At 43.5% G+C, this 16,448-nt stretch overlaps 1 protein-coding gene across 1 annotated transcript in view; it reads left to right on the forward strand.

Moving 5' to 3' along the window:
- LOC144523968 (inactive N-acetylated-alpha-linked acidic dipeptidase-like protein 2) overlaps positions 1-15,332 on the forward strand; it is a 196,854-nt gene extending 181,522 nt beyond the window's left edge. Inside the window, exons 7-8 of the mRNA XM_078259939.1 lie at positions 4,279-4,371; positions 15,130-15,332. Coding sequence (XP_078116065.1) covers positions 4,279-4,371; positions 15,130-15,332 — 296 coding nt within the window. The remainder of the gene's footprint in view (positions 1-4,278; positions 4,372-15,129) is intronic.
- The last annotated feature ends 1,116 nt before the right edge of the window (positions 15,333-16,448 follow it).

Below are 16,448 nucleotides of genomic sequence, written 5' to 3' on the forward strand. Positions count from 1 at the left end.
CCAGAGAGGACAAGTTAGCTGTTAGTGAGCTAATGTTAGTTATGTATTAGCAAGCTTAGGCACTTGCAAACATAGTACTATAGATTTCTGATTTATCAACATTCATTCAAGTTACATATGGATATATGGATAAAAATGCAGCTTTAGCTTAATTTACAGACGTATCACTTGCTTACTATACAAGACATCTTGATGGCAGCCATGCCCCACCCTCAACCTTTAGCCATCTTGCCATCAGGAGCCAGGCAGCCTTTTTGAATCAGTGAGTACATTATCATACTCTCTTACTTACCACTCAGCTAAGTGACAGTATTAGGGGTTATGCAGGGTTCAAAATTAACGTTTTGTCCACCAGCTAAATGGCGAGTGAATGTTAAAATTTTACCTTTTTTTGGCTGGTGAATCAAGCAAATCAACCAGCCACTTGCATGTTTTACCAGCATTTGGCTGGTTAATGGTGCTAATTTTGAACCCAGCTCGTATGTATATGTGTTGAGGGGAGTACAAGCATGGTTGGTGTCCGGCCCATTGTGGTGGGCTGGTCTGGGTCTCAAAAGTCCAGGGCTGATTTTTTTACCCCAGTCCAGCCCTGGCTCTATGTAACATAATTATTATTCAAAGCCACCCCTTACAACCTTTGTTCTCTAAATGGCTGATGCAGAGAAATCAAACGCATGCACGCACACACACACAAACACTCACTCACTCACTCAGGGCCAGATGTATGTACATTTGCGAATGTAGCGTTATTAGCGCCAAGTCCAACCCGCAGAAAGCACACGCTGTGATACTTCAGCTTACGTTGTATTTACCAAACCTGCAGTTCATCGGGTAATCAGCACCTTTCTCCGTCCACTATACCGTAAATTACACTGTAGTAAAGCGTTAAGTACTTGTGCTATGATAAGGCTGAGTGCAGACTGCGATATTCCCACTGCTGTTTGAAATGATCCTGATGCCAATGTTTGTAATGTAGCGAGGAGTTTAACAACTGCTGGAATGGAATGTGAACGCTGAGTCGGAGATTCAATGTCATCTTTGATTTCTTCCAGTAACTGTACTATTGCATGGCTGCTTAATCTGTAATGCTTAATGATTTCGTGTTCACTCAACTGAAAAAGTGTGATCCTTGTGGCAAAAATCCTTTCAGCTCGTCTCCTTGTCCTATGTCTTGGTTTTGCTCGGATTACTGCTGCCATTTCACCAGGAGGCACATGCGAGGAAACCCGCATGCGGCTGGTTTACACCTGCTTTTAAGAGGCGGAGAATTTTCATCGCAAAATAGAGGCGCTGTCACGGGCAGTTTTGTACATACCGCGGAATACATAATTAGGCGCACTTTACGCTTCCCCTCCCTCTTTATGGGAAACTCACACTTTCCCCTTGACCCTCCCGTGAATGCATATGCATGACACGGAAAAGCGCAATTTGCCATTTTCAGTTCCTGCGACAGGCAGTCTGCGCTTTTTTTTTGTTTGTACATACCTCGCCATGCTTTTAAATAAATAAAAAATACGCCTGAAGTGGGCGCAAAAGTATTAGTACATCTGGCCCTCACTCTTTATTGGTATACGTGCAGTTTAGTGTCCCAAATTCCCTGTAATGTAACCCCATTTATACAGGTCCTATCCCCTGACCAATCGGCTATCCTAACCTTAACCATTCAAGGTCAAATGCCTAACCCCAACCAATCGACAATCCTAACCTTAACCACTCAAGCTCCAATGCCTAACCCCAACCCCATCGAGCTGCTCCGTAGGGCGGGTCTTGGCGTGGCCATAGTGGAATTTGGGACACTAAACTGCATGTAAACCCTCTTTATTACCGATGTAATCAAGATAGCACTGTAAATAAAGGAACCTATGTGTCTCTCACATTGAGTTATGCGCAATGCTTTTAAAATGTCTGTAAATCCTTGCGGATGTACCCTTATCTCTAACATTAGAGCTAGCCTTAGCTAACATGGCTATACATTGGCATGTTTAACTTTTTAGTAGAAAGTGATCACACATTAACTTTACATCATTCAGGCTAACAGCCATGTTAGCTAAGGCTAACATTCGCTCTATTGTTAGAGGTAGGCTGGGGGTACATACATAGGCAAGGATTTACTGACATTTCAAAAGCATCGCACATATCCCGACAACAACCTTTATTTACAATGCTATCTTGCACTATATCGTAAATAAAAACACTCCTAGGAGGGCCAGTACTTCCTTGGTTTCCGCCTCAAAAATGTCAAAAGTCAGTTTCATTCGGGCGAGCAGAAATCGACTTTGTGAGAAGAGTTTGCTGGAGTGCCCTCCACCGCTCGCAAAGCAGACACTCGCGAGCACGTTGTGGCTGCTCTGTGCACGTGCTGCTTAGTTTTATACCCGCAGGGCCCATTCTTTCCCTATCCCTATGTTTTGTTTCACGCTCACAGCTGCCTGTAGAACTCTCGATTGTTGAATTGGTGCGCGAAGAGTAATATTTGAGCGTGTAAAATGATATAATCTGCTCATGAGCATGTTTTTTTTTTTTATGACATGAAGAGCGCCATCTAGTTGGGTCAACAAATACAACATTGTGATTGGCACTGTGTGAGAGAGTGTGGGTCTGTGTTTGTACTTATTGTGCATGCGCTTTATTATTTGGTGGTGTCAGCTAGTCTGGTTGATCAGTTTGATTGATTGTTCTTAACATGAACAACATAGAGCAAAGCTAAAAAAAAAAAACTATATGAAAATCATGTTGGACACCAGTTTTACTCGAAACACATTTTGTTATACCTATTCAACTAAATTGCAATTAGACTATATGTTTTGTAGGAAACGTAGTGCCACAGGGATTATGTTCTTATTTAATCAGCATAACAAGGAAACATTTATATTGAATGTATCTGCAAAATGGTCTGTCAACAATGGTTTTGGGCCAAAGTGGCTGGTAGAGTGGATAACTTAGTCAATGCTGCCTAAAACCAACCTCATGATTGGGTGGTGATTGGATTTGATTTTTGCACCTTGCATTCCAAGAGCACTTTTTTAACTTTAATCACACACTGTGGATGACTTTCAGATTACTTACCACCAGTTCCCTCAGATTTCAGTTTGTTTTTCTGTCTGGTACGCTTGCGGCATAGCATCTTTGACAGAGCATGCAAGTCATGCTGTTTGTCATTTGCTTCCTCTCTCTGCACAGTTATGAACAAAATAGGGGTTCAGTATCCTCTTGCTGGGGACAAATTAGGATTCAGTGTCACTCGGCAACTCGCATAACAACATCAAATTAGTATATAGTGGTGGCGCCCTCTAGTGGCCGTAGTAACGTGACAAAGTATAAGAGCGCCTAATAATAGTAATAGTAAAGACTTTTAAACAGCAAGTTTTTTTTAATTTACGGAATAAGCAGACATCACGTTCTGCATAAAAGGATGTGAAGATATGTAACAGATGTACAGATTTTACAACTCACTCCCAACTCGTAAAATACAGACGCTTGGTCAGTGGCTCTCAGCTTTAGATACTGACGCAAAAATCACAGCGTTTTAGCGTCTGTATGGAACGCACCAAGCATAGCAACAGCTTGACCACGGCGCTGTAAGATGACGTAGTATTAAGAGCAGCAACGGCAGCGAGTAGTATGAAAGACCGAAAATCCGCGCAAGGAGACAGGTTGGGGTGGTGGATGGGTCAAACAACACAAGACTTTCACCCAGAAGACCAGGGTTCATGTCCCTTTCTTGTCCCGTGTGTCACTGAAATGTACATCTTGTAACCTCACCCAATAGTCAAGCCAATAGTCCAGCCCCAGAGCGTCAAAGAGTGACGGCAAGAGTCCTGACCCAGAGTGTCAAAAAGTGACGCCAAGAGTCCCGACCAAGTGTGTCTAAATATGATGCTAAAGGAGAGTTTTCGCGTCAATAACAAATGCCAAAGGCACCTGACTGAACGTATCTTTTTGACGCGATGGGAGTGAGAATGTTAGATTTAGGTCCGATTTTAACCCATACCACCATCTTTTTCTATAGATTTTGTGCTTAAACCTAACCAAACGGCGTTACAACCATGACCTCTGATTTAGATGTGAGGATGGAAAACACTCCTTGGGGTCGTATTTCCTGCCACCTTTAAGGAAGCCAATTTATGAAAGGCTCCTATGGGTCTATTAGAGGGTAGAAATAATCAACTGTTATTGTCGTATGGTTTGGAAGACTTTTTGTTGAAATCACCTTCAGGGAATTTCCAAAACGTTTGTTATTTCCCACTGGAGTTAAAGTTTGTCTTTTCTTTTTCCTAGAACGAAAGAAGATTACTCTGACTGTCGGAAACCAGCTGTCCTACAAGAAGATCTACAATGTTGTGGGATACCTGAAAGGAAGGAGAAACCCAGGTTTGTACAAATGGTCCGAATTAAAGCAGTTTCTCAATATCCCAGTATTTGACAGACCAGTCACAAAGATAATATAAGTGGGTTATTCTTTCAGCCAGTCATTCAACCATCTTCATAATCTTGATTTAGTTTCGGTCTTCAACAAAAAAAGAGTATACTTGCTTGTTCACTTAAAATACTGTTCACTCTCAAAGTTTATCTTTAGATAAGCAGCAAAAACAATAGCAAAAATCTGGATGAAGATCATCATTATACTTGCACCCATTCCTACGTATAGTAAACACAAAAAATAGTTGACTGAAAGTAACTTTAACATTACCTACATTAACATTAGCTCATAAAAAAGATGGAATTCTAAGATCTGTTAAAAATAGAAGTGAAATATCAATTTTGTATGATTAACATTTTTTATTGTATTATTAAAACAAAACACAAAACATACATCTATCAACATGAACACATCCCCTCCCCCCCGAACCCCTCTACTCGTCATCATCACTTCCTTATACAAAAACTACGACAAGTTGAGATATTAACCATAATATTCAGGACAATACAATAAAACAATAACAAAGTACACAAACTGCAAACCAAATAAAAATACCATGTATATGTGATAACATCATAAGCACATAGTATATGCTTCACCCCAGCACATGGCTTCTTAGCAAACCGTTTATGACATATTTTCAAACGCTGCCACTCTAGCCATCTCACTCTTAGATTGAAGTCACCCCTTCATTCCTCCATCCTCTTAACAGAATCTGTCTGGCTATCATTAAACTACTTTGGACCCAGCTTCTTATGTCTTTATCTATCCCGTTTAGGATTGACCCATCTCCCAGAACAAATAATCTTGGGCTGAATGGAACCTGGGTCCCTGCAATCCGACATAGGTTATCATGTATCCCGGTCCAAAATTCCTGGACCTTATCACAGGACCATAGGACATGAAGTAATTGGCCATCCTCAGTCTTACTCCATCTCCATCTCCATCTTCATCCGCTTATCCGGGGTCGGGTCGCGGGGGTAGCAGCTCCAGTAGGGGACCCCAAACTTCCCTTTCCCGGGCCACATTAACCAGCTCCGACTGGGGGATCCCGAGGCGTTCCCAGGCCAGGTTAGAGATATAATCCCTCCACCTAGTCCTGGGTCTCCCCCGAGGCCTCCTCCCAGCTGGACGTGCCTGGAACACCTCCCTAGGGAGGCGCCCAGGGGGCATCCTTACCAGATGCCCGAACCACCTCAACTGGCTCCTTTCGACGCAAAGGAGCAGCGGCTCTACTCCGAGCTCCTCACGGATAACTGAGCTTCTCACCCTATCTCTAAGGGAGACGCCAGCTACCCTCCTGAGGAAACCCATTTCGGCCGCTTGTACCCTGGATCTTGTTCTTTCGGTCATGACCCAACCTTCATGACCATAGGTGAGGGTAGGAACAAAAACTGACTGGTAGATTGAGAGCTTTGCCTTCTGGCTCAGCTCTCTTTTCATCTAACGGTGCGATAAATTGAATGTAATACCGCACCTGCTGTGCCGATTCTCCGACCAATCTCCCGCTCCATTGTCCCCTCACTCGCGAACAAGACCCCCAAGGTACTTGAACTCCTTCACTTGGGGTAAGGACTCATTCCCTACCTGGAGAAGGCACTCCATCGGTTTCCTGCTGAGAACCATGGCCTCCGATTTAGAGGTGCTGATCCTCATCCCAGCTGCTTCACACTCGGCTGCGAACCGATCCAGTGAGTGCTGAAGGTCACAGGCCGATGATGCCATCAGGACCACATCATCTGCAAAAAGCAGCGATGAGATCCCCAGCCCACCGAACTGCAACCCCTCTCCACCCCGACTACGCCTCGATATCCTGTCCATAAATACTACAAACAGGATTGGTGACAAGCGCAGCCCTGGCGGAGGCCAACTCTCACCTGAAAGCAGTCCGACTTACTGCCGAGAACCCGGACACAGCTCTCGCTTTGGTCGTACAGGGATTGGATGGCCCTGAGAAGGGACCCCCTCACCCCGTACTCCCGCAGCACCTCCCACAGTATCTCCCGGGGCACCCGGTCATACGCCTTCTCCAGATCCACAAAACACATGTAGACTGGTTGGGCATACTCCCAGGCTCCCTCCAGGATCCTTGCAGAGTAAAGATCTGGTCCGTTGTTCCACGACCAGGGACGAAATCCGCATTATTCCTCTTCAACCTGAGATTCGACTATCGACCGAACCCTCCTTTCCAGCACCTTGGAGTAGACTTTACCGGGGAGGCTGAGAAGTGTGATACCCCTGTAATTGGCACACACCCTCTGGTCCCCCCTTTTTAAAAGGGGAACCACCACCCGGTCTGCCACTCCTTAGGCACCGTCCCAGACTTCCACGCAATGTTGAAGAGGCGTGTCAACCAAGACAACCCCTCCACACCCAGAGCTTTAAGCATTTCTGGACTGATCTCATCAATTCCTGGGGCTTTGCCACTGTGGAGTTGTTTAACTACCTCAGCAACCTCCACCAGGGAAATTGATGCCAATCCCCCCTCATCCTCCAGCTCTGCCTCTACCATAGAGGGCGTATTAGTCGGATTTAGGAGTTCCTCAAAGTGCTCCTTCCACCGCCCTATTACCTCCTCAGTTGAGGTCAACAGCGTCCCATCCTTACTGTACACAGCTTGGATGGTTCCCCGCTTCCCCCTCCTGAGGTGGCGAACGGTTTTCCAGAAGTACCTTGGTGCCGACCGAAAGTCCTTCTCCATGTCTTCTCCGAACTTCTCCCACACACGCTGCTTTGCCTCTTTCACGGCAGAGGCTGCAGCCCTTCGGGCCCCTTCGGTACCTTGCAACTGCCTCCGAGTCGTCTGGGATAACATATCCCGGAAAGACTCCTTCTTCAATCCGGACGGCTTCCCTGACCACCGGTGTCCACCACGGTGTTCGTGGGTTACCGCCCCTTGAGGCACCTAAGACCACAGCTCCTCACCGCAGCTTCAGCAATGGAAACTTTGAACATTGTCCACTCGGGTTCAATGCCCCCAGCCTCCACAGGGATGCACGAAAAGCTCCGCCCCGAGGTGTGAGTTGAAAGTCTGTCGGACAGGGGCCTCCTCCAGACATTCCCAATTTACCTGCACTACCCGTTTGGGCTTACCAGGTCTGTCCAGAGTCTTCCCCCACCCCTGACCCAACTCACCACCAGATGGTGATCGGTTGACAGCTCCGCCCCTCTCTTCACCCGAGTGTCCAAAACATATGGCCTCAGATCAGATGAAAGCGATTATAAAATCGATCATTGACCTTTGGCCTAGGGTGCTCTGGTACCAAGTACACTTATGAGCATCCCTATGTTCGAACATGGTGTTCGTTATAGACAATCCATGACTAGCACAGAAGTCCAACAACAAACAACCACTCTGGTTTAGATCAGGGAGGCCGTTCCTCCCAATCACGCCTCTCCATGTGTCTCCATCATTACCCACGTGCGCGTTGAAGTCCCCCCAGCAGAACTATGGAGTCCCCGACTGGAGCCCCCATGCAGGACTCCACTCAAGGTCTCCAAGAAGGCCGAATACTCTGAACTCTTGTTTGGTGCATATGCACAAACAACAGTCAGAGTTTTTCCCCCCACAACCCGCAGGCGTAGGGAGGCGACCCTCTCGTCCACCGGGTTAAACTCCAACGTAGCGGCGCTCAGCCGGGGGCTTGTGAGTATCCCCACACCCGCCCGGCGCCTCACACCCTGGGCAACTCCGGAGAAGAAAAGAGTCCAACCCCTATCCAGGAGTATGGTTCCAGAACCAAGACTGTGCGTAGAGGTAAGCCCCACCAGATCTAACCGGTAGCGCTCCACCTCCCACACAAGTTCCGGCTCCTTCCCCCACAGAGAGGTGACATTCCATGTCCCCAGAGCCAGCCTCTGCTGCCCGGGTCTGGTCCGTCGAGGCCCCTGACCTTCACTGCCACCCATGTGGCAGCGCACCCGACCCCAGCGGTTCCTCCCACAGGTGGTGGGCCCATGGGATGGAGGGATGTCCGCCACGTAGCTTTTTCGGGCTGTGCCCGGCCAGACGCTCGCTGACGAGCCCTCCATCTGGGCCTGGCTCCAGACGGGGGCCCCGGGCTTCCTCCGGGCAGGGTCACTTCATCCCTTCCTCGATTTTTCATAGGATTTTTGAACCATTCTTTGTCTAGCCCCTCACCTGAGACCACTTTGCCTTGGGAGACCCTACCAGGAGCACAAAGCTCCAGACAACACAGCCCTCAGGTTCATAGGGACACACAAACCTCTCCACAACGATAAGGTGATGGTTCCCGGAGAAGATCCTCAGTCTTACATTTCCAACAATTTGGTGTGTCTTTTAAACCAAGTCTAAACAATCTGAAAAGAGTCCAATAGAGACGATGCATAATCTTGAACTCAATGAGCCCTCCCCCGACCCCCCCCCCTTACATCACGTAACATAGTTTTAATATTCCTACAATTTCTGTCCCACTACTCATCATCCAGTGTAATATTCAGATCCCTATCCCATGTCTTCTTGAGGGCTGACCAGGCTCCATCCACCAGAAGCCTCATGACCATGGCCCATTAAACTTTTATCATTGATTTATTGATTTGTAAAAAAAGTTTTTAGAATGGATTGTACTCATTGACCTTATTTTAAAATCTAGCTTTTCAATGGTGAAGATTTTCTATTCTATTTCATTCTTTTATGTCTTCTATTATAGAAAGACATGTCTCCCTGCTCTGGACAATTGTGAATGGCATTTATGAACTATTTCTGACTTCTTAGATACCAAACAGTTATTGGAGTTAAGTTAATAAATTAAATAAGAAAGAAATGCAGAATATTAAGTTCACCAGCTATTCTCTGCCATTTGGTGCGGGACAGGAAGTGTACAGTGGTACTGCTGCTGAAAAATGGTTGGTGATAGTGGATTTTGAGAGCTGTACGCAAAATATAGTCAGCTGAAAGATGCTTAAGAGCTCTGTACACCTGTAGAGTCAGGTGATAATTCTCTGCAGGTTCATTTTAACGTGTGACCTCTTTGTAATTACATAGTCATTCTGTCCATTGTTACTTAAAATATTGATTAGTGGAGCTTTAAACAATGTATGACGCTAACTTCTCTCTGTCTTCCTGTCCCTGTCTCTTTTTAGTTTATTTCAAGGCAGAGCTTTTTTTCTTCATTTTAGCCCATTCATTATACTGATTTTTCAGTCAAGAAAGGTTAAAGGTTTTGACATACTGGGATATGTTTTAAATGAATCAGGTTTTTTACTTTTTCTGTCTTCATTGGTCTCCTCCCCCCAGTCCCAGTCCAGTGTCAGTTCAGGTCATTTCCAAACATATTATGTCTTTTTAATGTTTAAATGGCAACCCAGCCCCTTCTGCTTAGCCGTTTCTGCCATTCTCCTTTTTTTAATTGTCATTCTGCAGAGGACACCCTTTATCTTGCCCTTGCCTTGCCCCCACAGCCGTCCTCATCCCCCACCCTCAACATGTAGCAATCTGTCGCTACTGTACCTGCCCTGCCCAGTCTCTGGGGGAAATTACCTTGCTGATTTACAGTGTGATATTAGGCAGCCATAATGGTCCACTAAAGCAGATAATATGGGCAACAAATCTCTGGAAGTAGTGACGTTTTAACTAGTTCTTGGCGTTTAATCATATGTCTGTTCTGCACTAATTTATCGCGACCCTAAACAGAATGAATATTCATGCACATTTGCAAAGGTTTTGACTCATACAGCCCACAACAACAATATAGAGGGCCATTTTGCATGGATCGGTATTGCTATATGCAAACAATACTTAAATAAAATTATGTTTGCTTATAGAAGGAATGTTTAAGGTGCACATAATATATTTGAATGATGCTGCTTTCTTTCCATTATTTCATTGTGGCTTCCGTTCCCATTGTTTGTTCTTCAAAATCCTGATCATTAATTCATTGTGTATTAGTGTATGCAGTGGCATGAAGAGACTATTTAAAAGATAGCTTCACCTGGTTCCCTTTTAGTAGTCTTGAAATTATTACCTCTTTGGCAGTGCAATACTGTTTCACCACACAAGCTGACTTACATTTACCACCCTTTGCCAACCAGAGGGGTGTTTCGCAAATTTAAAAACCTCAAATTGCATCCAACAATTTTTGTAGCTTCCCAAAACCAAGAATCTGACATGCAAGCCCAACCAAGTTGAGAAAGTATGTGCGAAGTGTGTGATCCCCATTTGTACAATTCATCACATCTTGCCACTCTCTGACGGCAAGCTTTTTGCCCTGACCTAAGGTGTGACATTTCAGAACAGGTATAGACACATTTGCCTGTGTTCTGACTACAATAGCCCTATAATATCTATAATAGTAGATACTGATATTGATATTTGGGAGTTAAAAAAAATCCAATTCTGATAGCTTCTACACCTGATGGTACTTTTTAAAAAACATAAACACCCTTTGATCCCTTTGATTTTTTTGTGTGATCAATATACAGAGACATTTTACAGTTGAAAAATCTTCTCCGTGCTCTCTGATCGACCCAGTGTGCCATTTCTATATTGCAATTCCTTGTTACTTATTGGCTGATATATACCCTAATACCGATATATATGTCCAATAAGCTAATATCAGCAGATATATTAGTCCAGCCAAATTATCCCTCTAAACTCCTATAAACTAGTTTGTTTGAAGCATACTGAACCCTTCATGTTCCGTCAATGTTTTAACTTTGACAGAACATCCTGATTATCAGACTGTCTCTGCTTATGTATCAGCTTCACTGTTGTACTTGGCAGCATATCATCCTCTCATACACTGCCCACCTGTGTGGTCCTCTTCAAGGTCTGATAATTAAAATTACATGATTTAGAGATAAGCTTGTCAGCTCCATCTTAACTGTAGAAGCATAAGAGGAAGGTGTAAAGCTGTAACAGGGAGAGGAGACATTTCATTTGTGATACCAACTATCGTTAGCTAAAGCTAAAATGCCATATGGTAATCAATCATGAACTGGTCACAGATGGAATCTACATTACAGGGGGATACATTAGTGAGTCTACCTTTAGAGCAGTCAGTGAACTACATCAGGCCATGCCTCTTACAAGTTAAAGCTATATATACTCCATCCATCGTGTGTGCAGATTCCTCTTGTGGTATACCAATCCCAAATCCATTTCTTGTGCAGATTTTAAAATACAATGTCTAATGAGGGATTATGTTGCAGCTCGCATAGTAGTAGCAGAAGCAGCTAGCCGGAGAATTGCATCGCAATGATTCTCTCAGAAATAAACTGCGATCAAGCTAGCCATCACTCGCATCTCTGTGGTCAAACCAGCCACTGCTAAAGTTGGAGATAAACAGACACAGACAGAGCAGAGAGAAATTTAGTTAGTAAAGCAAGCAACATTAGTAATGTTGCTTGCGAAGCAATGTCTGGAAAATGATGAATTAATGAATAAAATGAGCTGGTTTGACCATGGAGATGCAAGCGACGGCTAGCTTGACCTAGTCAGAAATATGCACTAGTCCAGAACACACAACCTTCTTCCTGTATTTACTTACTTCCCCCCCTCCTTAGACAGCTCTGACCAATAAGCAGAGTGAAAGTTCTCGTGTGGATTGTAGCAATGCATTCTCATGAACACTATCGTACGAAAATGTATGCACACCGATATGTATGAAATCGTACGAAAATAGGCGACCACCGGCTGGTCCGTGACGCCGGCTACAGAGCTCCGTAAAATGTCACCGAATCAGCGGCAGTTGCTATTTCAGTTTACCCGAGAACAGGTTACTGGTAGGCAGCTACATAGCTCTGGGAAATGTTGCTGTATCAGCGGCAGTTGGTAGTTGAGTTAACTCGATAAAAGATTACTTTAAACCGGGTACAGGCCACCGCGAGTTGCCGGTTGTTTCGTCGGACGTTACAGTTTAGGCGACAAAAAGTGAGTGTAATGTTGCGACGACAGTTAAGTTTAGGCACCAAAACGACTAGTTAAGATTAGGAAAAAGAGTGTGGTTTGGATCAAATCATTCCCTGGACAAGGACATGTGTTTCCTGGGTGAAATTATTTGTTTTCCTCAGGAAGCTAAACTCCGCTCCATGGCTTGAAAGCGCTGTGTTTTATGATCCATCCATCGACCTGACCTCCCCATGAGGTTTGTATAACTTTCTTATACAGCGGCAGTCACTGTAGTGCATACAGCAAAAAAATATGTGGGTTGCTTATAAATTGCAGTGCATTGCTTTATATAGTCTTTTGTACAAATGGTTCATGAAAACAGCCTGATTGCAGTGATGCATTTTGGTTTGCTAGGATATAAATGCTTTATTTAAACTTCAATGTGTGAATCCTGAGCAATAAGCATACCCATGAAAGAACATATGCAATTAAATTAAGCAAATTGTGCTTTCACATGTGACTGATTTGATGCATTTTACAGTAATGGTTGATTTACCCTGGAAGCTGCTCTCAGTGCAATAATATGTTGTCAGATTATTCGGCTAAGCTAGCAGGCTTCTCTAAGCACCTCTTTTCTCAAACAGAGTCATCAGTGCTTTGTGTTGGAGTGATGAGCTTTGCTCTGTTCTTCTCTTTGCCTGCAGGAAGCTGCTTTGTGCATCCATACCCAACACTGTCTTTGTAGAAAATGTAAGGCATACAAAGAAGCCTGGAGCATTCATGTTTGTGTGTGTCTGTGTGTGAACGTGGGTGAGTGTGTTTCCTAGGAAAACCTCACTTTTGTCTTGTGTAATTAAATCTTATGTACCTTGTATGGTAGCCTCAGCCACCAGTGTATGAATATGTGAGTGAATGGTGAACGGTGCCTGCACTGTGTAACTGCACACTTTGAGTAGTCATTAAGACTAGAAATGCGCTATATAAATGCAGTCCATTTACATTTATCCAGAAAAGTAATGAATGACGATGAATTTAGAATATTATTGAAATGATGTACTTGGTGAAGAAAAATAGTCTCAATCCATTTCACTAGTGAATGTTGTAGGAGAGTACGTAGTGTGAGGCTGTAGGTTTTATTAGGGGTTAAACCCAGAAGGGGTAGAACCCTATTGTTTTTGCTCCGGTTTGTCTCAAATCGCTGTGAGCTGGTATGAGGCAGAAACACGAAACTTGGCCCAATGACTGGAAGTGATGTGTATTAGGTTCCCAAGAAATATAAGCTCAATCGGCCACATGGTGGCGCTGTAATTCGATTACAGATTTTTCAAATGCAACGCCAAATGCAACGCCACTCACATCGTAAGTCCAAATGACTTTTCTTACACATAGCAAATCAATGTGCTCTAAAAAAAAAAAAAAGCATCTTGGACCATTAGGGTCCACCATGATGATCTGCTTCAACAACATCCACCCTCTGAGGTCTAAGGGCATTTTTAGATATAACCTGATCCCCATGTTTTTCATATCAAAATGTTCAGAACTATCTCAGCTTTCTGTACAAAATTGTTCCAGAGCAATGTATAAAAAAATAATTTGGCCCTAAATCAGAAATATTTCTCTATAATTTCTATAATTACAATAGTCTTGGGTTCACAAAATTAGCGTAATATGTGAATAAAATGGTAAATAAATGTCTAAAATGAAATTTTGTAATATCGCTTTTTGAGTAGGAGTTTTGTCTAACATCATTTGGACTCTGGCGTCTTTTGTCATCAGAGGGTTAAAGTGCTCCACACAACATCCCCTGCACTTTTCATGGGACGGCAGCACTACATCTGCTTCGACTAAAACTGCAATCTAGAACCCTCATGACTGCTCAGTAATACCAGCTTGTTATGCTTGTAACTGTAGTTTTTGATTTATTAAATGTGGACATATGTGGCCTATACAGTCATGTGAAAAAAATCACACCCATGCTAAAGTTGACTAAAAAGAAGAATAAAACAATCATCTTTTGCAAATTGATCTTAATGCCTTAATTAAAAAAATGAGAAAAATCCAATCTTCAAGGACACCAATTTTCTTTGTGAATGAATAATGTATTGTAAATAAATAAATAAATGTTCTTCCTTAAAATACAGGGGGCATAAGTAAGTACACCCCTATGTTAAATTCCCATGGAGGCAGGCAGATTTTTTTCAGTTTTCACAATGCTTTTTAAAGGCCAGTTATTTCATGGATCCAGGATACTATGCATCCTGATAAAGTTCCCTTGGCCTTTGGAATTAAAATAGCCCCTCATCATCACATACCCTTCACCATACCTAGAGATTGGCATGGGGTACTTTTCATAAAATCATCTCTCAATGCAAATCAAACCAGCTATTAGGCTAACTGAAATAAAACCATGCCAACCTCTAGGTATGGTGAATGGTATGTGATGCTGTGGGGCTATTTTAATTCCAAAGGCCAAGGGAACTTTATCAGGATGCATAGTATACTGGATCCATGAAATAACTGGCCTTTAAAAATAAAAATCTGCCTGCCTCTATAGGAATTTAACATAGGGGTGTACTTACTTATGCCCCCACGATACATTATTCATTCACAAACAAAATTGGTGTCCTTAAAGGTTGGATTTTTCCTCATTTTTTAATTAAGGCATTAAGATCAATTTCCAAAAGATTACTTTTTTATTCCTCTTTTTAGTCAACTTTAGCATGGGTGTCCTAATTTTTTCACGTGACTGTATATACACATATATAATACATATGGTACAGTAGCAATTCAATTACCTACAACCAAAGAAATAAATGCATAAATGAATCTTCCCTTTTCTTCTCTTTTTATCTTTTTGCAGATCGCTATGTGCTGGTTGGCAGTCGTCATGACAGCGACCAGGGAGGCGGGGCTTCAGCCATCATGAATCAGCTCATCGCGGCGCTGACAGAGCAGACCAAACAAGGATGGGTGCCAGACCGTACCACTGTGTTTTGCTCATGGGGAGGCTCAGCCCTGGGGAACATCGGGTCCTATGAGTGGGGAAAGGTCAGCAAGCACTAGAACATCTGTTTTATTAAATGTCAGCGTAAGGGTCAAAGGTTGTGGCTATATAAGGATCACCATACACAGAGAAACCTTTTCATTTGTTCAGAAAAAATGTTCTTTCTCCGGCATATGCTACTGCTGGGTCTTTTCAGAAGTTAGTCAGCTAGCAGCCAAATACTAAACGTGAAGATTGTCATGATCCTGGGTTTTGTTTAGTTTCCTGTTTTATTTTGTAGGGTCACTTCCCATGTACCATGTCTTGTTTGACTTCCTGTGTTGTGTGTTTTGGTTTTACCGCCTTTATGATTGTCTGCCCCGCCCTGAAGTGTTTCACCTGTGCATCAGCCCTCAGGTCACCTGTCTCTCGTTACAATCCTTGTTGCCTTGTGTATTCAGTCTGTGTGCTCACTTTGTCTGGTGTCAGTTTGTTGTCGTACTTGAGCTGCATCTCATGTCCCTTAAATTGTACCCCGGCTCCTCCACTTGCCTCCCTTTCTCGCGTCTTAGTCCCTCCCACCAAGGAAGCACGGGAGAGACGCGAGGGAATCATGGGAGGGGAGAGGAAACGAGGAAATGTGTTTTAGAGGGATGAGACGTCCTCTTTGTGCAACAGTCTTGGATTCTTATGTATACTTCATAAAACTGTCAAATTAGATTAAAATGTAGGTTTTAATCCGATTGCTACATTAAAAGATGAAGATTACATTACATTACAAACAACAGTAGAAGACAAAAAACGACTACCAAGGACAATAACGTAATCCTAAGTACGGGAAAGGACTCTTTCTGTGGACTTTAGATAATGATTATGTTGATAATGCGACAAGTGTGATGACAAGAATTGTACTGTTATGAATATCATTGGAAGTGTAATGATGATAACCTGTGTTTGTGTGTGTGTGTGTGTGTGTGTTCCCTTTAGGATAACAGTGTTGTCCTGCAGAGCAGTGCAGTGGCCTACGTCAGTCTGAACTATCCGGTTAGAGGGACTGAGACACTACGAGCTACAGCTTCTCCAACCCTGCTGCAACTCACTTCAGATATACAGAGAGTAAGTAATACTACTGCTGCTAGCTGATAGCACTACTATGACTGCTAACATCACTACAACTCACCACGGATGTATAGTAG

This window comes from Sander vitreus, chromosome 9, assembly GCF_031162955.1.
Source record: "Sander vitreus isolate 19-12246 chromosome 9, sanVit1, whole genome shotgun sequence".
NCBI classification, from domain to species: Eukaryota; Metazoa; Chordata; class Actinopteri; order Perciformes; family Percidae; genus Sander; species Sander vitreus.